General features: G+C 38.4%; 1 protein-coding gene across 22 annotated transcripts in view; it reads left to right on the forward strand.

Moving 5' to 3' along the window:
- Positions 1–25,167, forward strand: part of DLG2 (discs large MAGUK scaffold protein 2) — a 1,035,190-nt gene that overhangs the window by 802,446 nt on the left and 207,577 nt on the right. For all 22 annotated transcript variants that reach the window (XM_026841744.1, XM_026841762.1, XM_026841771.1 and 19 more), the window contains 2 exons: positions 1,435–1,591; positions 21,794–21,896. In XM_026841744.1, the coding sequence (XP_026697545.1) occupies positions 1,435–1,591; positions 21,794–21,896 (260 nt within the window). The remainder of the gene's footprint in view (positions 1–1,434; positions 1,592–21,793; positions 21,897–25,167) is intronic.

Consider the following 25,167-nt stretch of genomic DNA (forward strand, 5'->3'; position numbering starts at 1 on the left):
CATGAACACACACCAACTGATTTCAAAATTATCATGTAAAAATTAAGTCGCCATGTATACAGCCATAACACTTAACTCACATCAAATAAGACAACCCTCGATTCATCTTTCCCCCCCCCCCTCCATTTTCTTCTCATTAAAAACAAATTGGAAATGAAAAAGCCATTCATATGATGTAGAACTATTACATAGTATAGAGGAAGTACTGGATCCTTTTTACAAGAAACATTATGGAGCATGTTTCTGTAGATGGGTGTGGGGGTGTGTGTGTGGGGGGGTGTGGGTGTGTGTGTGTGTGTGTTTTTACAGTTGTCACTTTGCTGGTAACTTTTATTTGTGAAAATTGAGAATTTGAAGAACATCTTATTCCTCTGTGAGGAGTCACAGACCCATAAATGTGCGTGTTTGTGAGTACCTGCAGGGCTGGGCTTAAGATTTACACATACCACTATTACAGCATTTACACTTTTTCTGAAAAATAAATCATTAGAGGGATTTGAAATGGGGTAAGTGCCAATAAATAGGGGAGATGGGGGTGGGGGGTGTATGTGGTTGTGTATGCTTGTGTATCCAAGGGGGAGACAGATCTGAGGCCTCGTATGTAGAGATTGGGAACCAGAATACCTGGGACACTTTCTCAGGGGTGCTATCCTGATTGCTTAGGAAAGTCATCTCTTTCTGGACCTAAGATTTCCCATCAATAAAGCACATGCTATTATGTTTACATCCTTTGGGGCATATTTTAAATTTACAGATAGAAAGTTCTGTATGAGATGTAGCTGTTATTATTTATTGATTTCCTCCATAATGAATGAGTTTTTAAACAAGTAAGGCAAAACCAGATATCTCTTGGTCTGGTTCAGTGATAAAGCTGTGGTGTGACTTTACAATCACAAGCTCCTGATAATGTAAAACCAGAGTTTTTCTTGAGGTTCTGCTCTACTAGCTTGATCATACAAATGTTATTTGCTCCAAATCTGTCAGGATCAAACATGCTTGCCATTGTTTTGCCTAGAGTTTTGAGTTTTTTCTTTGTTCATTTGTTTAAAAAAAGCAAGATTAAAACTAGAAAAAAAGATTGATTCTACCTGTATATACAGTATTGCTGTAAATGAGATTATAAAATATGTTCAGTGCTTTGTGTTTTTCTTTCAATGAATCTATCACTTAACTTGGTGAAGATCACTCCAGTGGGCTGAAATTAATAGAGATGTTTGGATTCAGCCATGAGGAAGAAAAAAAAGAGAGCCCTTGTTAATTCTTACTTCCCCTGTTCTTCAGTTAAGAGATTTATCTAATTTCTTAAATGGTTTCTTTAGACAATGACAGACCATTGTGTCTTAAGCGAAATACAGTATGCTTAAGATGCCTTGAGAGATGTGTACACACTGAGGGTTTTGAATAGATAAACATTATAACTTTGTTTCTATACAGAGAGCCTCGAAAAATCATCCTGCACAAGGGCTCCACAGGACTTGGTTTTAACATTGTGGGAGGAGAAGACGGGGAAGGCATTTTCGTGTCTTTCATCCTAGCAGGCGGGCCTGCTGATCTCAGCGGAGAACTGCAGCGAGGAGATCAAATTTTGTCTGTAAGTATTTGTGTTGGGCTTTGCTGGGCAACTACTTAATTTTGTTCTTTGCCTATACTGAAAGGGACACACAAAGAACTCTTTTTGGTTTCAAAATCATGAAATCCAGGCTGGAAATAATTTATCTCTGGATAATTTGTTTATTTCCTCTTGGTTTTTTATAGCATTTGTTAACAGTGTTACTTGTACTTAGCTCAGAATGAGACTTTTCTCTGCTTAATGCTCTCTACAGTATGGCAACGCTGCAGAGAGGAGCTAAACACAGTGCAGACCTCAGCATCTCCTGGTTTAACCCATCATCCAGTTCCATTTTGCCCCAAATGCATTACTGAGTCCAAAGATTTCACGATTTCATCTTTTCTTTGAGGAGAAAAAGCAGTACAGTGAAATCATCTAGGCTAGGGGTGCCATCTAGTGTGCACTAAAATGCTCTAGCAAATGGCCCCATACAAGGAGGAGATTAATTAGGTTATGTTAATTGTATCTGTGCCTCTAATGAAATTGATGATCACTCTGAAATTAATTTTCAAATTTTAGAGGATAAAAGACTTTTCAGCCCGAGGTTATATCTTGCATACTTAGTCTCAAAAACATCTTCTTAATTTTTTTTCATGTATATATTGATAGCATGCATTTAAAAGAAAGAGCATTTATGGTTTAGGCTCTGTCAAGTAATTGAACATCTGACTGAAACAATCTGAACATAAAGCATTTTGAATGACAATGGAAGTCTTGAAAATATAGTTAAATATCCATTCACATTATGCCACCTTACAAAAAAAAGGAAACTATCCGAAACGGGTACAGTTGTGGCTGTTTCATGCAAAGTAAATAAATAGCCTTAAGGCAAAGAACTAAAACAAACAACTGGACCTGTAGGAGCAAGTCCAGAGGAGGGTTATGAGGATGCTCAGGGAGCTGAAGCACCTCCCCTGTGAGGACAGGCTGAGAGAGTTGGGGTTGTTCAGCCGGGAGAAGAGAAGGGTCCGGGGAGACCTTAGAGCGGCCTCCCAGTACTTAAAGGGGGCTACAGGAAAGATGGAGAGGGACTCTTTACCAGGGAGTGTAGAGATAAGACAAGGAGTAGCAGTTTTAAACTGAAAATGGGTATGTTTACATTAGATGAAAGGAAGAAATTCTTCACTATGAGGGTGGTGAGACACTGGCACAGGTTGCCCAGAGAAGCTGTGGCTGCCCCCTCCCTGGCAGTGTTCAAGGCCAGGTTGGACGGGGCTTGGGGCAACCTGGGCTGGTGGAAGGTGTCCCTGCCCATGGCAGGGGGGTTGGAACCAGGTGATCTTTAAGGTCCCTTTCAACCCAAACCATTCTGTGTTTCTATGAATTCATCCCAGATGAGTGATGGACCCCCTAGACTGCAATGTCACACTCACTCCCACTGTTGTGCTTTCTGTCCCTGTGAATCTTGCATCCTCGGCTGCACGTTGCTTAGCATTGGGGTGGAAGATGACTTTAGTCTGGACAGTTTGTGGTATGGTTCTGTGACACTTTCCTGGTCAGTGTTTAAATCCCTTCATGAGGAAGGGAACCATGGAACTGGTTTTCCTGCATTGCTAAGGAGTGCCTTGGCCACTGGCCGATTCTGTGAAAAGTGAATTTGCCTTCCACCTGTCAATGTTTGGTGTGAAAAGGTGGCTGGAGCTGCTTTGTGATACATGGAAAATCCAGTGAGTTAGCACCATAGGGGTGCAGTAACCTTGAAGTTGTGAGTATCACAGTAGTATATTTTACTGAGAACTGTTCCTTGAAAATGCTTTAAGAAAAACTGAGAAAGAGCAAGGATGTTTAGGTGCCTTAAAGAGATCCCCAAGCAGAAAGTTTGTAGGAAACTGAAAGAAAACCAAAATAGACTCTTACAAGGTTATCAGCATGAAGAGATAAGGAAGTCAAAGGCCTGTGCCAAGAAGAAAACAGACAAGAAACTCTAAGAATAGAAATGGAAATTTCTCCAGGGCAATTATGCAATTTCTTTTTCTTTGGCTACATGCAACAAAAAAAGGCTGATTGAAAGAGCACTATGAAATCAAAACCTTTCATAGCACATTGTATTCAGAAATCCAGAAGCTCAGATACAAATTTAAAAGTCCATTTTCCTTTTTTTTTAAGAAGACATATATTTAGCACTGTACGGTACTGCCACAGTTTAATTTTTAACTCTGATTTTTGTCTGTTTCGTAGCAATGTTTCCTGTAAGTTCTAATTAAAGTTACCAGTGTTGCTGCAGCATTTACTTGTCATGCAAGAGTAGTTTATTTGTTCATTGAACAGAGAGGAATGGAAATTATTACCAAATTAGACTGCATGCATATCCCCAGGCAATCACCAAGTCAGGCACTGCTTACTTATTTAGTCACAAATAACTATTATGAATCCATTTTTCCATATTCAGGCAAATCAAATGTCATGCACAGGATACTTTTAGAGCTGATTAATCTTAGACCATTGTCTGGTGAAGGGTCCCAGACACCTTAATTTTATAACGGCTGCACAAAGTAGGTCTGTTTCTTTCTGTTTGTTCTTTCTTGCCTCATCCCTCAGAAACACTTATTTCCCTACAGAAATAGTTTTTCCATTTGTTTAAAACATAACAAATCTGATTTACCAAGAACAAATAGTACCCTGAAAGCTAGTATTTCTAATTAACTCAGGCTTGGTTAAATTTCTTTCAGACAGGAAGCATAGTAAGTGATTTAAACTGTGGAGATCTGGATTTAATTCTTTGATTTTGCTGTTGTTCTTCTATGTGACCTTAGACAGGGTGCTTAGGTTTTTTAAGCCTCAATCTCCTTCATGGAAGAGGAGGATCACAGCACTTTCCTATTTCCTGCCTATGCTGTGAATATGGCGTACTGTTGTCTGGTTGAGAGATGTGTATGCTCACCTTTAGGAAGGTACCTATAAAAATACCTTAAGTAGACAGCAAATCCATGAGTGAGTCCCAACAAAGCTAGGAATGTGCATTGCCTTTGGAATGTATACATAGTCTCAGAGTCAGCCCACAAGGCTTGGACAAATCCCATAACCTCTCTGCCTCTCATTCTGCCTGATTGCTCTTACATGACAGGGAGGGGTCCAAGCCTACAGCCCTCAAGGAGCTCTGTGAAAGATTATGCCACAGCCTTGGCCCCATGAACGAGGGAAATTTGAGTTTATTTTTTCCCAATGCCACCAGGTGGCATCACCGGATCAGTAGTGACAGAGATCTGCCTTTGGAAACAGACTAAAACCTTGGACAAAGCAGCGATAGCTGTATTTTTCTGTTTTCAGTTAATTGACTGAAAATGTTTAAAACTTATCTCAGAAAGCAGACTGATATTCCCAGTGCTTCTGTGCAGAGACAAAATGAATCCTATCTGAACCTTGAAGGCAAATTGAAGAATAATAGAAAATGTTCTATTTCAAATAGTAAAATATTTCAAATAGAAAAAAAAACTTAATTATAGTGTTACATTCATGATAAGATGTTTTTTCCCCCTAAAAGGGGGAATATCTTAAATAATATCCTAAAAGGTAGGATATTTTAATGCTGGTTTCTTCATGCTGTAATTCATTATGCTGTCGTGAATTACCACCAAACTGAACATTTTCCTTCTCAGTTCTGAATGTCTTTAAAATGAATACATCACTAGTGTACCTTTATCAGTATAACAGAATATATCCCTCCCTGTAATATTGGTTTTTTATTAAGTACAATGTAAATATTATCAAGTAGCATTTTGAATACTAATTGACGTCAAGATCTGAGTGCTGTGTACACACAGATTACATGAATAACCCAAACGAAACAGCTCAGAATATCAATAGAAGTATTATTTCCATTTTAGAGCAGTGGAAATGAGGTGCCAGTATGTCAGCTGATTTGTTTAAAATCACGTGAGAAGTCTGGGCCAAGTCTAGAGTTAGAGGCTGCTTGAACTCTGATCTAACCCCAAGTTCTCCATCTGTTAAGGAAATGCAGTCTCCAATAAAAGTAAAATGTAATGTTCCTTGATGCCATTCTTGCAATTTAAAATTCCACTTCCAGTGCTAAGGATTATATTGCCTATTAAAAGAGCAATGGGAACCCAGTGTTAGTGAAAATCACCTGCATGAGAACAAATTATTTCCAAAAGCCATACACATAAAATGGCAACACATTGTGTATACATCCTTGCTGACAGAAAGCAGTACAAATCTTATCATTTTAGGAAAGAGGCTCATAATGAATACATTGTAATCTTTATGGGAAAATTTTTAGGAGGAGGAATGTGGTCCTATTCAAACAAAAATTTCCACATAATTTTTTGCCTTACAATCTCAAATCAAAATTATGATAAAACATACCTCCTTATTTTAGGTGTCCTAACCTGCATGCTTCAAAGCACTGTCCGTGCCAGGTGGGCAACTTCATCTATAGGTACAGTACCTAATGCGCAGATCGTTAGTTTGCAAGTTCAGCAGCAAAATTCAGATTTACAGTTTACACACAAATAATTAGGGCATATTGCTCCTTGAATTCCTATGATGACCCTGGTTTTCAAACAGTTTCATAGTTTTCCACAAGACTGCATCAAGTTAAAAATGTATATAAAGAGAGAATTAAGGTGAATTAATAGTCATAAGGAGGTAACAGCAAGTATTAGTACTTGAATCTTCGCCTTTGAAATTACTGAATTTTGTGTCTTTGGACAAGACTCAACCTCAGATTTAAGATACTTAAGTTTAGACATCCACATGCTTGCTGAGAGTCTGGTTGCCATTAAAGTCGATGGAGGCTATAGAATGATTCAACTGGGCAACTATGAGTTGTGTAGAGTGAGTTGAATAGCTCTTCAGGCTTTACTGCATGTATTGATTGGGTATCCATTGACTTTAAGCTTCAACACTTACCACGTGTGTGTGTGTGTGTGTCTATGTTTAGGTGTCTTAAACTGAATCTCGTATTTCATGTGTGTTCATCCTTACAATATATGTTTGCTTTTTCAGCTAACATTTTGCTTGCTTCATCACAAAGAGAACTAAAATAAAATTGTGGACTATAAAAGCAGTATCGATTTTATTTCATTCTCCTGTAAAAATGCTTTAGTGCCTTGTGGTTCACAGCGGCAGATTGAAGTGTGGCTGGTAGCCTGAAAGTAGAATCAGGAGAAAAACAAGACTGCTTGCTCTGGAGCAAGATTGCTGCTCCCAAGCAACACATCCCATAGGTTACCTTAAGAAAATAAAACAAGTTTCCTGAAGGGCAGTTGTTCAACAGCATCAAGAAAAAGATTAAAGAAAGAACAGGCTGCACCGTGAAGCTGCAGGTCGTACTCTCATAATGATTCCATTTTCCTTCCCATCTAACCTGAGTCAGATGAAATAAGTTAACCAAATTTGGTATAATTTTCCTCTTGATCTAGCATAGTACCAGGATACATTTGTATATGGAGAAAGATGGTATCTTTTTCCCCTGCTACTTTCTGAGAATCAAATAACTATGCTTTTGGACAGGGCTACCAGAGATATTCTGTGGGATTTTCTGACACTAGTGCATGACATTATATATGGCTAGTTCACAACAGCAGTATTTGAGCATCTCACTTAAGTACTGTCTCTGATCTTTTATACAAGGTTCTCCCTTGTAGACGGAAGGTGATCTCTTATACTGATCAGATTTTGTCTTGTGTCTGTGCATTGTCCTGCTGTAATTTTTTGTGAGATGTTTGCTTTCCCTTATGAACAGTTTAATCACTTCTTCCTACTTAGTTCCTCCCACATGACTCCTACCCACCTTCTCACTCACATCTGTAGCAAAATACAGTACACATTTGAAGAAATATAATGTTGTCCAATTTCTACTCCAAAATGTGTACATATAGAGCAGGATAAAGTGTAAGGACTCTGCTTATTTATAGCAAGTATTGATGCTTTATATTTGCTACAGTTAGAATTGACCTTCAGATTGACTTCCCTTACTTTGGTGCAGAGAACCTTTCAGCTTTCTAATTTAAAATGGCTTTTTGCTCATGGTAAAAGCAGTAAAACTGCTTAGGGCGAAGAGTGCATTTTGTTACCTAGTTACAAAACTAAGACAAATGGCAAATACCATTTGGTTTCGCTTCTCAGAAATTTTTTTTTTTTCCAAATTGAAACTGGATCGGAAAATGTTTGAATGATCTTTATAGGGCCTGGATATGGAGATATGTAATAATGTTAGGTTTATAACAGATACTCCCTTTGCCTTGCAAGGCTTACTTGCAGAGGCACTGACCATATCCTTAGGATACTTACTTTCCTGTGGTGGTGTGGATGATATATGATGCTCTCCTCTGGCATAGGTGAGTTTATCACATTCTGTTGCCTTTAGCTGCACTTGTCCATGAAGTCTCTCTTTATGTTTTTAACAATAACCTTGATTAGCCAATAGGAAAAATACAACTATGTAATCTTGCTTTGTAGTAATATGTAGAGCATTATATGTTCTATATTGGGAATGTTAATATATAATCAGTGTAGTGACTTAAATGGGTAGATCAATTCACATGACTGTTTTAAAGAAATAGAACTTGCTTGAAAATCAAGGGAGAATATGTTGAAATGTATCCAAATTATAAATACTTGCAATTTAACTTGCTCTAAAGTAGACATTTTACACAGGTCAGATGACTACTGTGCTATAAGTCTATATTTCTTTTCACTTATTATAATTTTGCATTACTTCCCTTTACTGAAATAGATCCCATCCATACTGACCAAACATTCATGAATCTTTTTGGTGGGGAGTATGGAAAAAGTAAGTATAATTCCAGATTTTATTCTGAACAGTAAGGAAGAGGGCCCTGAGAATGGGAGAATGAAACACAACTTGCCCTTGAGTGACCATATAGTGTAGTGTCAAAGTTTGATTTTGTGCTGGAAGGGAATGAGGAAGTTCAGAAGAATAAGTAACGTGATCTTCAAAACCAGTCTGCTGTGCATTCACAGCTGATGTGGAAAATCCCACAGGGAACAAGTTTTAAAATATCAGTTAATTCAGAAATGGTCGCTGTTATTTTAAGAAAAAATTATTAAGAGCACAATGATAAAAGGAATGATAGCAAGTGTAGTAAGAAGTGAACTTTCGTAAGTGAGAGCTTTTTGATTATATGAAACTCAACTAATCAACACTGAAAAAGTGGAAGCTGAGTCAAGTGACTGTGATTATAACAGCCTAAGTCCTAAAAATGTATAAATGTTGCATAAAATTTTGGGACAAAGTCAGAAAGGCAAGCTGCAGAATGGACTGTAAGCAGCAAGCATCTGAAAAGGTAGCAAGAAAATATTTGATAAGAATAGAAAACCAAGTAATTAATTCATTTGCTAAGGAGTTTGAAGAAATACTACTTAAAAGTGAGACCAACTGAGTTTGAATGTTTAGTACACTTTTTGCTTTTGTCTTTTTTAAAAAAGGATCCATGATCACCCAGTTAGGGCAGTTACGAAGAAACAAAGAGAAAAGTCTTCAAACTGGACTAAGGCAAAACCAAGTTAGAACTTCAACAGATGAGATACTGAAAAAAGAGCTGAAATCCATTCTCACATAGTTAAGGAACTAATCAATGCAGACCATTTAGAATTTTATTCAAGAATTTGAGGACTATTTGGGAATATGGAGAAGCTTGTCCAATTTTTAATGAAAACTTCTAGGAGAAATAATCAGTCTATTTGCAGCTTCTTAGAATACAACAGAAGGAGGAGTAGTAGCCCCTGTGATTTTTTCAGTAATAAATGGTTAAGTGTAATTTTCTTCCTGAAAGAACAACCACAGGGCTGGAGAAGAAGCAATAGATGTCATTTCATCACAAACTTACTGCCCCTGTAAGCTGCCTATCAACATCTTCATACAGTGGCAGATCACAAGGCCCCAGAAAACAAGAGAAAAACAGAGAAAATCAGAGACATTGTCAAAGCAGGACCTAATGGAAGATCTGGGGCAAACAGTGGGTTAATGCAAGCTCAGACATTGCTAATAGCATTGTGAAGTTTGAAGATGAGTTATAAACAGCAGTAGGTCTCTAAAAGATCTGGGTGCAGAGTGCTCCACCTTTCTATGTGAGCTCAGTTTCACCTTTTACAATACCTGCAGACATATGTCCAGTACTTGTTGTCATTATGATGAATCAAAAACATTTCTCAGGACAAAACTGAATCACCCATACAACTTCCCTGTACGAGAGGAGATTTTTAGAGGTACAGAAGGCAACTGGACACCCAGCGAACAGAAGCTGGGTGCAAACACAAATTTATGCTTTTGAAAACCCTCCCCTTTATATTTTTAAAGAAATGGCTTATTTAAAAGAGAAGTCGTCTTCTTTCTCATGAAGTCGGAGTTTAGAACCTTTCAGAAAAGCCCTAGCATCCTCCTTGACCATAAAAATTCACTTTAATGAAGTATGAACTGTGTCACTGAAAACGCTACCATCTGGAAATACCATTGGAGAAGAGAGATTGTATCAAATTGTTTCTCAGTGTTGTTGATAAATAATACATGATTTGATGGCTGGGACTTGAATTTAGATTCGCTCAGCCTCAAAACATGATGCACTTGTTTTGTAGTTCAGGGTGCCTGTGTTATATTGACATTTAAGCTCATAGACTTGTCATTTTTGGACTCCAGAATAAAGTAGATGACTTTCTAAAATACAAGCTTAATGTAGCTTCTAGGGAAAAATTTGCCACCTGCATACGCTGGAATGCTACCTGTATTGGTAACTACAGAGCTCCCTTTTGTCTTTTACTAATCTAGGAATCTATCTTCCAGATGGATTTCTCTCTCTCTCCACCCCCTGCCCCCATCTTTCTGCAATCTATAACATATATTGCAATTGCCTTGATGCAGTAACTGTTTCCTAAATTAACTCTGACATTTCCAAGCACATGATCAGAACCTAATAAATTATACTAAAAATTCTCATGAATAAGGTATGTCTCTTTTTGCCAAGCAGTTAACTATCAGACCTGTCAGTTATATGTCATGCAAAGCTGCCACGTTGGCCTAGACTAGAGGCTGTGTACTTCTACTGTGATGAAATCATGTTACCTCTAAAACATTCATTTTATAATTGCCTCAGTGAGTAGGAATGATCTGATGCCAGATTGCTTGCTTTTCAGCTCCTAATAGTTTAAGGAGGAGTTCACATTCAGTTCAAACATTCTGACTTAGCAAATTTTGCTTTAAGACTGTCAGACAGAATTGTCACATGTGATACATTGAGGCTTTGGAGTGAGCTCTTTAGCCCTTGGTGTAGCCTTATTATCATCCTCACAATCAAGGGAAACTAAAAACAAAAATTTCAAAACTAAACTGCTACCACTGGACAAAATGGCTACATCCCTGAGCTTTATTCAGTCAGAGATTTGCCCCAGGCTTGACTTTTGCCTTGTGCTTGAACAGACTAGATTCCAGGCATCATTCTGCTCTACTGCCCAGCAAGTTTTGGGCTCCTGAGTGATTAAAAAAATTATCATATGACACACGAGCTGCAAAATAATAGAAATTGGCAATCCATTAAATTCGGTATTTGAGGGATATCTGCAATAATTTGTTGGAGGAAAATTTGGACATCCCTTTGAAAAAAAACAAGATAGATATGCCCTTTATCTGAACAAGCGAGCCATTGGGACAATAGCAAAAGCAAAACCACTTACAGAATACAAGAGCTGTTTCCTTTCCATTGGTTTTGAAAAACATGCTTTATTTGAGAGTGTGGAGCATAGTCTGTTCAAAAGTGTCTGTGTATTGTGGTTTAACCCCAGCTGGCAACTAAGCTCCACACCGCCACTCGCTCAGTCCCCCTGATGAGATGAGATGAGAGAGAGGATTGGAAGAGTAAAAAGTGAAAAAAATCGTGGGTTGAGATAAATATTAATAGGTAAAGCAAAAGCCATGCACACAAGCGAAGCAAAACAAGGAATTCATTCACCACTTCCCATGGGTAGGCAGGTGCTCAGCCATCCTCAGGAAAGCTGGGCTCCATCACACTTAATGGTGACTTCAGAAGACAAATGCTGTCACTCCAAACATCCCCCTCACCTCCTTCTTCCCCCAGCTTTATGTGCTGAGCATGATGCCGTATGGTCTGGGCTATCCCTGGGATCAGTTGGGGTCAGCTGTCCCAGCTGTGTCCCCTCCCAGCTCCTTGTGCCCCTCCAGCCCACTCTCTGGTGGGGTGGGGTGAGGAGCAGCAAAGGCCTTGGCTCTGTGTGAGCACAGCTCAGCAGTGACAAAAACATCCCCGTGTTATCTACACTGCTTCCAGCACAAATCCTAAACACAGCACCATACTAGCTACTGTGAAGAAAATTAACTCTACCCCGGCCAAAACCAGCACACTGTGTTACATAATCCTAATCTGTAGAGCCACAAATAAACTATGAATGTTGTGATTTGGGTAGTTTTAGTATAAAGTGTGTGCACTGAACACTTCATCTGGAGATGAAGAGTACAGTTAAACAAGCTACCACTAAACCATTGATACATTGCCTCATGGTCACTGGACTGAATCCAGTACAGATCTGCCAGGACACAAGCCAGTGTCCATCTTGCCCCTCACAGGCCACATTGTCATATTCTGTAGATGTGGAAATATGGGAAAATCTGTCCATTAGAGATCAAGGCAAGGATTTCAGTTTTTGAATTTGCCACTAACTAACTGCCTGGGGTCAAACAAACCACTAATGCACTTCTATCTCTAAGCAGCATCTAAAATAGTTTTACTTTTTTATTTCAGTTCCTGAGTACCTACTGGTTATTAGCTTCAGCTGAAATGAAGTTCTTACCATCTTCGAGTTATAAGGCACTTGTTAAAATAGAAACCTTTAGTTCATTTCAGAAGCAGGAGTATTGCAATAATTATTTCAGCTTATACCATCCTTTGAAATTCAAATGTGAAACAGGAGTCCTGCAGCATTATGAGCAAAAATGATCAATGGTAGTTTAGATATATCCATATCTAAAGGAAAGATATCTAATGGAAGGAAAAATACCTTTTAGAACTGAGTGGAAACCAAGGTATATGGAATAACTGCCACTAATAGGGGAATGCCTAAATGACCTAGAATGGGAGCAGGAGACAGGGAAATCTGAATGCTGAAAATAGAATTAGGGAGAAAGAATTATTTCAGAAAGGCAGGAAAGTGAGTGGAAGTAAAAGTCATGTAAAGTAAAAGCTGTAGGAGGGAGGAGGGGCAGTTTGATACTTTATCAATTCGGGGTAGGAAGAGAGCAGTAACTGCAAGGAAGAGGGAATGTGTGAAGGCTTGCAAAGATGACACTGTAGTGAGATCTATGAGATTAGGTGGAGACATATAAGGATGTTTGAGTGATCACGCAGGAGGAAGGAAGGTAAAAAAGCAGCAACTAGGTTTGAACTGAGGAGCTAATGATTAGCTCTCCATTTTAAGAGAAATGAATATTCTTACTAAGTATTGTGTTTGATGGATGAGTGTTCTGTGTATAAAATTAATGAAAAACAATATTTATGTTTATTTAAAAATGAGTTAATATATACTGGCCTGTGTTATTAGATAGCACAGTACTCATATATGATATTTTTCATCGGTAATACCAGTTGTCTTAATATGAAAAAATTACATGTGCATCTGTCTAGACTTTACTGTTTAACAATGAGACAAAATGCCATTTATCACCTCATAGTTGCTGGATCTCATCAAGGCCAGGTTGGTAACAGAACTAGCTGGTAGCTATTTAGTGACCTGAATGAAGTTTCATGTCCAGGCTCCAGTGAGCCTGTGTGTCCTTTTCAAAAGCTATCATTTATTTCAAACCCAGTTTAAACAAGTTTTGAAGAATTCTGATAGAACTGAGGGAAAATAGATGTTAAGCTGTCACTGCAGTGAACTCTTCAGTGAAATTATTTCAGTCTCAAAGTTTGCCAATCTGGCATCATTCACAAAAGCTACAATCACATGGGAAGCAGATATTCTATCAGAAGAATTTCTGTACAGTTTGGATTTAAAAAAACAGTCTTTGCCAATGGTTACAGGCTTAATGGGTACCATTTGGAATGATTCATGTGGTCTGGTGAGTCATAAAGCTTGTTGGTTCCTACTGTAAAAGGCAGTGTGTGGAAGACACCTCTTCAATAACATAATATTAATTTTTTTCCTGCTTCAGAGATGTAATGCTTTGATACTTGTTTCAGCTGGGTGAGCTGCCTCCTTAAACTTCCTGGCAAAAAAAAGGCATGCTAAATGATACAGCTCATACCCCCATAGTGGTTCTTGTTTTCCAGAGAGAGGAGCTTGCTTCTAAAATTCCCAGCTCATCAGAGCATAAAGCCAGCTTACTAGAGGCAAAAGTTGTAACTCTAAGGTAGCAACACAAGGAAAATTGAAAAGGTCATTGAAATTGCTGGCCCATAAAAAGAGAGGAGGATGCCAGGCAAGGAGAACAGCAGAAGTGACACGGTATTATGTTTTCAGTGGAGTTCAGGATGAGACAACCACTGGGCTTATATGTGCTCAACTAAGCAGTCTTAACTGGTCAGAAGAAAGTGTAGGTGCAGAAGAGATGAGAAATGAGAGAAGTGAGAGAAAAGCAATAAAGTGAGCCTGACAATTTAACAGAAGCTAAGCTGGAGAGTGAAGCCTCATTTCCCCCTGTGTGTTTCTCCTTTCTTTCCATTCCTGAACTTCAAAGAACCACAGAATAACAGAAGCAGCTAGGCTGGAAAGGACCTTGAAGATCATCCAGTCCAACCATTAACCTCACACTGACAGTTCCCTCAGCGCTATGTCGACCCGACTCTTAAACCCCTCCAGGGATGGGGACTCCACCACCTCCCTGGGCAGCCCATTCCAATGCCCAAGAACCCCTTCTGCAAAGAAATGCTTCCTAATATCTAGTCTAAACCTTCCCTGGCACAACTTGAGGCCATTCGCTCTTGTCTTATCGCTTGTTACTTGGTTAAAAAAACTCATCCCCAGCTCTCTGCACCCTCCTGTCAGGGAACTGTAGAGGATGATGAGGTCTCCCCTCAGCCTCCTCTTCTCCAGACTAAACCCCCCCAGTTCCCTCAGCCGCTCCCCAGCAGACCTGTGCTTCAGACCCTGCCCCAGCTCTGTTGCCCTTCTCTGGACACGCTCGAGTCATTCAATGTCCTTTTTGTAGTGAGGGGCCCAAAACTGAACCCAGGAATCGAGGGGCGGCCTCACCAGTGCCGAGTACAGGGGTCAGATCCCTTCCCTGTCCCTGCTGGCCACGCCAGTGCTGACACAAGCCAGGATGTCATTGGCCTTCTTGGCCCCCTGGGCACACTGCTGGCTCCTGTTCAGCCGGCTGTCAATCCCCCCCCAGGTCCCTCTCTGACTGGCAGCTCTCCAGCCACTCCTCCCCAAGCCTGTAGCGCTGCTGGGGGTTGTTGTGGCCCAAGGGCAGCCCCCGGTATTTGCCCTCAGTGAAGCTCCCCCAGTTGGGCTCAGCCCATCTCTCCAGCCTTCACTAGCCAGGCAAAACCTGACCTCATCGCCCACCGCGGCGCCTCGTCTCCCTCCGCCGTGTCCCGCGGCTGGTGCGCGGAGCTGTCCGCGGTGCTGAGCGCTCCCTCGGCCGCGCTCCGCGAGTCTCAGCCTCGGGCTGCGTGTGCGGGCTCGGCTTTGCAGACACGTGGCCTGTCTAGCTGAGACGGATCGCAGTGCAAGGGCGGTAATTGGGCGACATGCGTGAGTTTCTTAGATTTACCGTCCTTTCTGCTGGATTGTCTCAGTTGTCAGAGTTGGGGGGGCACTGGGTACAGTGATTATGCCACCTGCCTGTGAGAGAGGTCTGCCCCAGATACGTTCAGGGCAGATCATCTCTAATGTGTGTTTTTCTAGTGTTCCCTGTCTTGCTGGAAGACTGTGCTTCCATCACCTAACAGTTGATGCTATAAACCCCATTTCCAATGACTAAGCTGGACTGCTGGAGAACATGGCTCAGCTTTCCTCTCATCTCTTGTAGTGCGCTTGAGAATACTTAAGTTGACGTGCAAAGGCAGATAAATAGGGTTCTTTGTATCTTAATGCAAACAGTGGCAATTCTGACTGTAAAGATTTGTCTTTATTCAGACTTCTGTTTGCCTTTTCAGACACCAAAAGCTCTCATTTTACGAGTTCAACAAATAAAAGAATTCAGCCACAACTTGAAAAATCTGCTATATTGTTTGTCGCATGAAAAAAGATGCCTTTTCTTCACTATTTAATTTACTAAATAAAAAGCAATGTACTTGTCAGTGACAGTTCAAAGAAGAAATTAAAATAAATCCTTTATGTTTTCTCCCCAGAGAAGGGATGTGTTTTTCCTTTCCAGTTCAAAAAGACATTCCAAGTGTTCATTTAATCACTCTACAAACACAAAATGAGGTGGCTGAAATAAATAAATGGCTAATAAAACAGACTATTCTGCTAGCCTCTATTCGAATGACCTACATATGAATCATGCTTAAGCATTCTAACAGAAGACAACCAGACTGTAGTAAGTCTTGAAGTGGCACTGTTCAGAATTGAACCAATTTTTGCTAATTTGGGCTATTGAAATGTTTTAAAGGGGATATAACTCTTCCAATTCTAGAAGAGTTTGATCTATCCAAAATATAACTCTTATCTTCCATTTAGATTATGATTCACTTTTTAATGAAGTAGATCATGCTCTACTTTGAGTCAATGAATGCAAAAGCAATTACTGTAATTACTGTGAACTGTAGTTGCATCTTTTTCTCCATCTCAGTCTGGTCTGTAGTTTTAAACCATAATCTTCCATTGCTGCACTTCTCTTTGTAAGCTTTCTAACTGTTTATTGCCACAGCATGCAGAAGAGACAGACATCTGTATAAGCTGGAGGCTCTTCTTATTTCCATTATGTCAAATTCATTTTGGAGTTAAGCATCAAAAATTTTGCGGTCAAGTTAATTCTGGGCCAGGACATCAAGATTGTGCAGTCAAGCTCAGAAAAGCAGTGCTACAATACTTTACTTATTGTGTAATACTTCTTAATGGAAGACAGACCATTTAATAGGACACCACCACCCGAAAACACCTTTGATATGTATTAAACTTCCCTGCACACACTTGCAACTTTTTCTGTTTGTTTTTTGGGTTGTTTTTTTTTCTGTTTCCTTTACTGATTATTTTTAACATAAATTGCAATATGAAAGCAGTAATTGAAATCAGAGTTAGCAATTTGTAATGAAATCATGTCAGGGAGAAATACCACTGCACGCAATTTTTACAATTGAAACATTGTTTTGGAGGAAGAAGCAAGATAGAGTATTATTTGATTTACCCTTTCAGAAACTCATGTTCATTTTGGCCTTTGGGTAAAAATTTGATTAAAATGTATAAACTAATGGTGTCTTTCAACAAGATCAAGTTGCTACATGAACACGCTGGTTTTCAACTGGGAGCTTCAGGACTTGATTATGATTGCTTTTAAATATTGGAAAATAATACCCAGAAATCAAGTTAGTATCTGCTCTTCTTGTTCTTCAGAAAGTCAGAACTAGGTTATGCCCTTTCTAAATTGAATGCCTTATATTCTGCTGTGAGATTCTGTCAGGTATTGGTGGACAAAATAACATGCAAACAGACTTATACCTACCTGTTTGGCAATGATTGATATTATTCTGCAGCTATGCATCTTCAAGAAAAAGATCACTATTTTGGCAACTTAGTGTAGGCAGGTCATTTACCTGTACATTACTTAATCTGTTGTCAACTTGTTTATCATCTTGATAAAAATTGAAGAAGATAGAATTGATGTGTTATTTCTCTCTGACATTTCTTTTCCTTGCTTTTTTGATTTCAGCCACTCAAACCTGTAAGTCTTCCTCAAGTGTCCATCCCTGCCTGTATCCTAGCAGAAAAGTGAACTTAAGTGCAGAAAAGTTCACTCACTATAATGTGTTGTGTTTGTACCTTAGGCAATAATTTCTTCCAGAATGAGTATACGAAGGGCAGAAAGTAGTCAACTGCCATTTCAGTGGCTTCTTGTTCTATGGAAAAGTGAAAAATGTCTTTGTAACTGAACGTTGCTGGAATTCCTGTCTTATATTTAGATTCCTGATGGATTATTAGAATCTTAGTTATTAGATCACATATAGATAGAACTATTGTTTTTCAGAGGAGAAGGAGAATAAGCATGTGGTTTCTTCTTTCATACATCGTCTCATTTTTTCTATAGAGAGATTATTATGATCTATTAATGATTTTTAAAGCTTCGTGTTCTGTTAACACAACTCTTACAGACTACCACAATGTTTTCCCATATTGCTTAAGAGAGAGTTGTTTTCTCCTTTCTCCTGAAGTCTACAATCTTCAGCCTGAAGCCTAAATAAAATTAATAACTTTTTTGTGGACCTTCTAATACTGACTGGGTAATATCATCCATATCTATCTCCATATCCAACTGATGAGCTCAGGCATTCTAGAATGTTCCTTTAGGCTTTTCTTCATTTCATCCTCTTGCTTCTTTCTCATGACTCTCTCAAGGACTCTGATTATGAAAGGGAAAAACACATAGCTAAAGGACAAGCTCTAGTAAAGGAGATTTGGCTTCAAATTGTCTTTTTCAAAGACACTGAATCAAGTCTGAGTTCTCCTTTATGGAATGATATAGGCATGTGCTGCCAAAACTTAAGGATTCTGCTCAGATCTCCACAGTACCAAAGCTGTGACTATGGTGTTGAGTTAATGAGTAATTGTATTGCTGGTACATGTGTGCCCATGGCAATGAAGTGTCAAGTGTCATAACACCATCACTGAGTAAAAGTAGAGTGCATTACAACTTTCTTCCACAGCAGTAGCTGAAATTGTGCTCCTTTCAGGAAGCTTGTATTCTCTACAGAGGTTGCAAACTAAGTGCTAGTTGACATGATAGTCCTCTTTAGCTATTTTCAGTGTTTTGCATTAAAATATATTAGATTTTATGGCACTGAAAGATCTGATTCTCTCCTTTGTTCTTTTAGAATGCAGTTAATTATTGCCTTCTAAGGTATTACATTCCTAGACTGAATTTCAGTGAGTTTTTCCCAGGGGTCTATGTTAATCTTGCTGTCCAACAACAACTTTGATGAAAGTGATTGAACCTTTGGACCATTTTTTTTTTTTTTTTTAAAGCTTCCACCAACCATTATTACAGCCATTGCTTTCAAACAGGAAGATGGGACAACTGAGAACTCTTGTGTTAAACAGATTATCAAGTTTGTTATCTTACAGTTGCCATATCCTGAGAATTTCTTTCAGAAGCATTAGAGCATTATTTGGGAATAAAGATACTCACTTGCCTTTTCACAATCTAGATAGAAATTGTAAGAACAACATGAATTTTGCACACTTCAGATGACAGAACTTTTGTAGAAGTTATCAGAATGTATCTATCAATATATAATGCTTTGAAATATATGAGCCAAAGTCACTAATACACAGCAGTACCAGACCGCTGAATTATTGCCACAGTTTACCTTCAGATTGTCTGTATTATTGTAACAACATGGGGATCCATACATACCTCTTCTCATAAAGCATTGTGTTCTGGCACAGACATTTGCTTTTAATGTTTCTTTAATTATGGTAGTCTTCCAGCCTACACTTTTAGTACAAGGTCTCTATGTTGTAGAAGGTACGTTAGTGATCCTTAAAATATTTTGCCCAGGTATATACTCTACCAGTCATCCTCCCTCCCATAGCTGAGATTTCTCTCCATGCAAAGAAGTCATGCAACATGATGATGGTTTGATATTATGCTGCCTCTTATGCCCTTTGTATGCTGCCCCAAAGGGTCTAAGATAGATGCGTGGCTCAAGCAGGCATTGGTAATGGAAGTAGAATCCTTACTCTTCCCTGCAGAATGCACATATGAACAAACCAACTAAAAAAATATCAGTTATTTTTCAACTTATAATTAAGATCCTCTTTCACATCATTCATGTGATTATATAATAGATCATGTGTGCATGTGGATATGAGTAAGGTAAGATCTGAATAGGTTATATTCTTCTGATACGATAGTTCCACATGTACTTGTTTGTTTCCTCAATCTAAAGATAAGCCAGTGTGTAATTATTTTTGTATAACATGGAAGGATTGCAACAAATCATGCTTCTGAAAATTCTAGACCTTCCATAGTTTTGAATGATATTAAAATAATATAGGCAGTTGAAATCCAGACCTTCTTTTCTAGAAATGGGGAGAGATGCTTTTTGTGAAGAAGGTGGGGAGAAATGTTAAACAGTCATCAAATTGAGTGGCTTTAAAAGTTTTTGAGGGAAGGAAGGATGAGTTGTTTAGGAAAAATGTGGATTTTCTTTCCTTGTCATCAAGGAAAAAAAAAAATTCTAAAAGATGTTTTTCTAGACAGGTTGAACTGGGAGAACTTTGATTCTTATGGACTTATATTTTCAGGAACCTGAAACCTCAGCTAGACCATTATGTTTCTGTGTACAGTTGACAGTTCTACAGCATAATGCAGTCTTCTGCATCAGAAACTGTGGGATCTCCTGGGTTTTATACTACTGCTATCACAAATTAGTTTTGCTAAGAAAAATAGTCTAAATGCTGTTCACATACTTGTAAAGACTAGATTTTCTCATGCAAATAAGCAAGACATTTTTTACAATGAGGGTAGTGAGACACTGAAACAGGTTGCCCATCCCTGGAAGTGTTCAAGGCCAGGTTGGACGGGGCTCTGAGCAACCTGATCTAGTTGAAGATGTCCCTGCTTATTGCAGGAAGTTTGGACTAGATGATCTTAAGGTCCCTTCCAACCCAAACCAGTCTCTGATTCTATAATTCTGTGAAAAATAATAATTAAACGTGTTCCCAAAACATCACATTCTCTAAATGTGGTGAAAGACAGTAAGTTGAGCCAGTTTCTAAATGTAATTAATAAAAATAAATGTATTAATAACAAATTCAATAGCTGTTATTTGTAGAGTTCTATGGAATCAAATTTATTTTTGTACACATTAAAAAGTTGTTTAAATAAAATCCATATTTTCAAGATGTGCTTAGCCATTTTGTGATAGTACTTGATAAAAGTAAACACAAATAGTTGCTATTGCTGAGAATTTGAGTTTGTGTTTTGGCCCATTTGCCTGTGAAATCTATATCATTGTTCTCTTTCCCCCCTCTGCCCTTTATTTTTTTCCTTTTTTTCTTTTGTTGAGCAATCAGAAATGGATCTCTGTCCTGCTGAGGTTGTTTATATGTCAAAAGTTTCCTGTTCCTCGCTGGAACATTATGAAGTGGAAGGCTGTAGAAGTGAAGAGGAAAGACAGATAAATATATAAACAAATAAATAAATGAAATCTCACACACAAGTATAACCAGACAGTAATACTCCCACTAGAAGCAGGATTGACTTTACTGGAGCAGTTAATAATTCTATCTATGAATTTTCTCTCTTCCTTGGGATGCAGCTGACAGAATATTTAACATCACAAATAGAAATCAAAATAGTTCTTAAATTGCCCTGGAGTTTTAGGGGTGGATCCCCTACTTTGTTCTAGTCTGTTCCACCTCCACTGCTTATGCAGCAAAAAATCATTAAGAGGAACCCAGTGGAAGGATCTATTAATGCTGAACAGCCAGAGGTGGGGAAGCTGTGTCTGATAGCAACTCCATTGCTGTCATGTGTGAGATATGGGGGTATTTTTAGGCAATAGGAGGAGGGGTTGCATGAAAAGAAAACTGTAGATGGGATTTCTGCTCGGGAAGTTCTCCAACCCGCGGGTTTTGTTAGAGATGCTCTATATATATCTCTCCAGGTTTCCCTGATGATACAGATGGCTTGCAGAGTCTGTCTGAAGGAGCAGTTTCCTTGCTTGCAGTATTCTACAGTGACCTTCAGGCACCACAGAAAAAAGATCTGTTGAACCTTGTGTATTAAATGATATTGACTGATGAAGAGATTACCAAAAATGTAAACTCAGTAGAGCAGGAAACCCCAAAAAGTAGTGATCAGAGAATATACCTGGCTAAGCATAGGCAAACTATGGTGTGCAGTATTAGTGCAGATCCTCATGGCCAGTCACAGGTAACATCCTCTCAGCCTTTTTGATTTTATACTTTCCCTTTTGCATCTGGGCAACCTGACTTTTACATCTATCAAGCATTTTAAAAACCCCACCTCTGTCTTTCTGTCTAATGTTAAACTACTCAGATCTTTTGTTGTTTGCCTTCCTTCTGTAGGTGAACGGTATTGATCTTCGAGGTGCTACCCATGAGCAGGCTGCAGCTGCGCTGAAAGGAGCAGGGCAGACGGTAACAATCATAGCACAATACCAGCCGGAGGGTAAGCAAAATAATAAACTTAAAGACATATGGTAAAAGATAAGTGCTTTAAAGCGACCCATTTAACAGGATGAGTCTTCTGTAGATAGTGCTTTTCCCAGCTATCATCAGAAGTCATCTGGAATGAAAATTCAAGTGGCAGTTCTGTCCCAAGGAAACGACTGTATTTTTGTCACAGACTTTGCTTTTTAGAAGTATTTTATGCAAATATAAGAACTATGTTTAAGCGTGCATATACTAAGACAGTAAGCAACACTTAGTTAATCACTTTATTTTCATTATTGCTTATTTTACGGTCTTTTCTGTTCTCCTTCTGGAGACAGTGCAAAAGATAAAAATGAACAAAAATGCCAGGAAGATCTGAAGTTGCTTCAGACAATCAGATCAGAATTAAACAAAGATAAATGCATCCTGCCAAATGGATAGAGCTTCACATTACTAATTTTGGATGTCAGTGTCCTTGTGCCTTCAGGGTAATTAGACCCAAATAACAAGAACTTACTAGAGAAAAATGACAGCTTTTTAAAAATAAAAGCATCAACAGGAAATTCAGCAAAATAGAAGACATTTAAGGTGAGATGTATCTCATCCAGCTTTTGGTGTCTAATATTTAGCTTTCTAGAGTTTAAGCTAATTTCAGTGGGAAGAAGAAAGCGTTGATTGATTTTATGAGTCTGGAGTTAAGTGGCAGAACTGCTTCTCACTGTCCGTGAGCTACAACCTAAATGACTATGAGGTTCTCAAGAAATCCATCACTTTCTGATAGGCGCTAAAGATGGTTTTCCTCTGCAGTAGTTGTTACTTTGAAACTCTTTCCAGGTGAATTCAGCAACTACAAGTGTCTGTGAAGACTCGCTGGCACAGTTTTATCAGTTTTCAGTAAACAGTTGTAGCTCAAATCACAAGTCCTGCTATGACCTGTCAACACAAGTTGTTGATTCTGCCTGATTGGACCCAGCCTAGGACACATGTGGGTCTCAGGTGAAACAGAACAGCTCTAATAACAGGTTCAGCTAGTCATTTTTTTCAGAGACCCTGGGGAGATAAATTAGTACTGCCAGAACTCATGCAACATAATACCTTCTTTTGTTTCTCTGGATCCTGATGATAGCACACAAAGAGAAAAACAGCTGGTATTTTAGTCAAAATTGCACTTCAAACCTATTTACTGGTTTATCTGCACTTGAGTCACCAAACGGAATAAATTAGGCCATACTAAGAAATGAGCAGATGAGAGCAAATGAAATTGCAAGTGTCTATCTTTAGTTAAATAAATGGAAAGTATTAATATAAAAATGCATAAGTAATAATCAAGAGTTATTTCAAAGAAAAAGTACTGAAAAGCAATTCCATTACAGATATCCGCACTGGATTCCGAACAAAACCATGTTCCCATTAGTTCCAGCAGTCTTGTTTGCTGTCTGGCAATTTTATACTGCAATTATCAGCATGGTGCCTGAGTACTTGTAGTAATCACTGGCATTCCAGAGATGTTCTATGGCATTGTTAATACACAAAAAATATATTGCATGACAGATTTTTCCTATTATATTTGAACTTTGAGTTGGCATACTTTTCCCCTACATTTTACCAGCTCTGTACTATGCGAAATTCAATTTGGGTGTCTGCAATTCAAATGATGGTGATGAAATCCATCAAGTATTATACTGCATATTTATTCCATTTTTCCTATAACGCTGCTTCATTCACCAAAAACCCTGTTGAGGGCAGACTAGTCCCAACTGTGTGGCTTCTTGTCACTGAAGCTCAGCCAGTTTTCTGTTTCACCAACTAGTTCAAAACACACTGAAGAGAGTGGAGCTGGTGAAGAACAGGGCCTGAAAGTCAGCCTTTTTATAGAAAATCATTGAATTTTTTTTAAGTAGTGAAGATATTCAGTAATTGTCCAGCATGTGTTGTCTTACTGCTGAAGTATTTTGTTTTAATCTGAGGTGCTGGTTAATTCAAACAGCATAAATACAGATGTAAAATTAAATACTTTTTTCTTTAAAAATCCCTAACAGCAAAGAAAGATTTAACAGTTTTAAAATAGTTGTTTAAATAACCTTCGCAGAGAATTATTTAAAGATTCACAGGTCACACAGAAAGACAAACACACTCTATATCATCATAAATATTTATTTTATTCTAAAGATCCTGCACAACTTTTTTTGTCCTTTCTTTGTAATTTATATCTATGTCTTATTTACCATATCTTATCTTACTGCATCTATTGGAACATAGTCATAAAATACGGTCTTAAAACTGTGCAGCTGTGCTTCTCTCAGGGTCTTCTCACTTTAAAATTCTTCTAAAACTAGTAAAGTACATAAGCAAAGTAAGCTTGTAGATTGACTTTTCCATTTTCATACTGGAAACTCTGAGTTGTTACTACAGCTTCAGGCTTTTTGGGAAGATCCAAGAATAGCCACTGCAAATGTTAACCAGTACCTTTTTTTTTTAATCTTTTCCAGCTTATTAAGCATTTTGATGTTGTTGCAAACAAAAATATTCAATAAAACCTTTAGCTATTGATATTTCAGGTATTAAACAATGATGATAGAAGTACCAATCAATACTATAAGTCAGCTGATGATTAGCAATTAAAATTGTTAGTAGAAAAAGCTTATGTTCCAATAATTTCATTTTTATGCAGTAAAGAAAAGCTTACAGTACACTTAGCAGCCTCTCCAAAAACAAATAATATACTTTGCCATGGAAAGAAAATTAGGTGAATACTGTAAGAACAGCTTTCAAATTTAAATTTCCCTTTCCTTGTTTCAAACAGTCATAAGTTCATCTAAGCCTTGTATGAACTACTCTCACATTTATGTGTATAGACTTGGCAGCAAATCTCATGAGAACAGCAAATCCTGCAAAAAAATCTAGTGCTTGCCATCAACTTGAATAGCTCTTCCTCTTGATATTATGGCACTCCGTTTTCTCATCCTGTCTGGAATAAACAAATGCAAAGACTAGCTCAGATAAAATAGAATAGCATCACAAAATGTTTTGAATAATGTCAGACTTGTGGTTGGTGATGGTGCTTATCTGAACCATGCTGCCTGCCCCTGAGATGAAAGCAGTTTTGGAAATAGGAGAAAATTCTGTAAAAGAGCACAAATACAGTGAACAGAGCTAAAATGGAAGAAACAAGCAGTGATTTCATGAAAAGGAGCTGAATGGAAATTTAAGGGATAGTATAAAGAATGGAGAACAACTTATCAGCTCTTCTGCTCTTTAGTCCCTGTTTTCTTCACAAAATCATAGAA

The sequence above is a fragment of the Athene cunicularia genome (genome assembly GCF_003259725.1).
Source record: "Athene cunicularia isolate RWA chromosome 1 unlocalized genomic scaffold, athCun1 chr1_part1, whole genome shotgun sequence".
Taxonomy (NCBI): domain Eukaryota; kingdom Metazoa; phylum Chordata; class Aves; order Strigiformes; family Strigidae; genus Athene; species Athene cunicularia.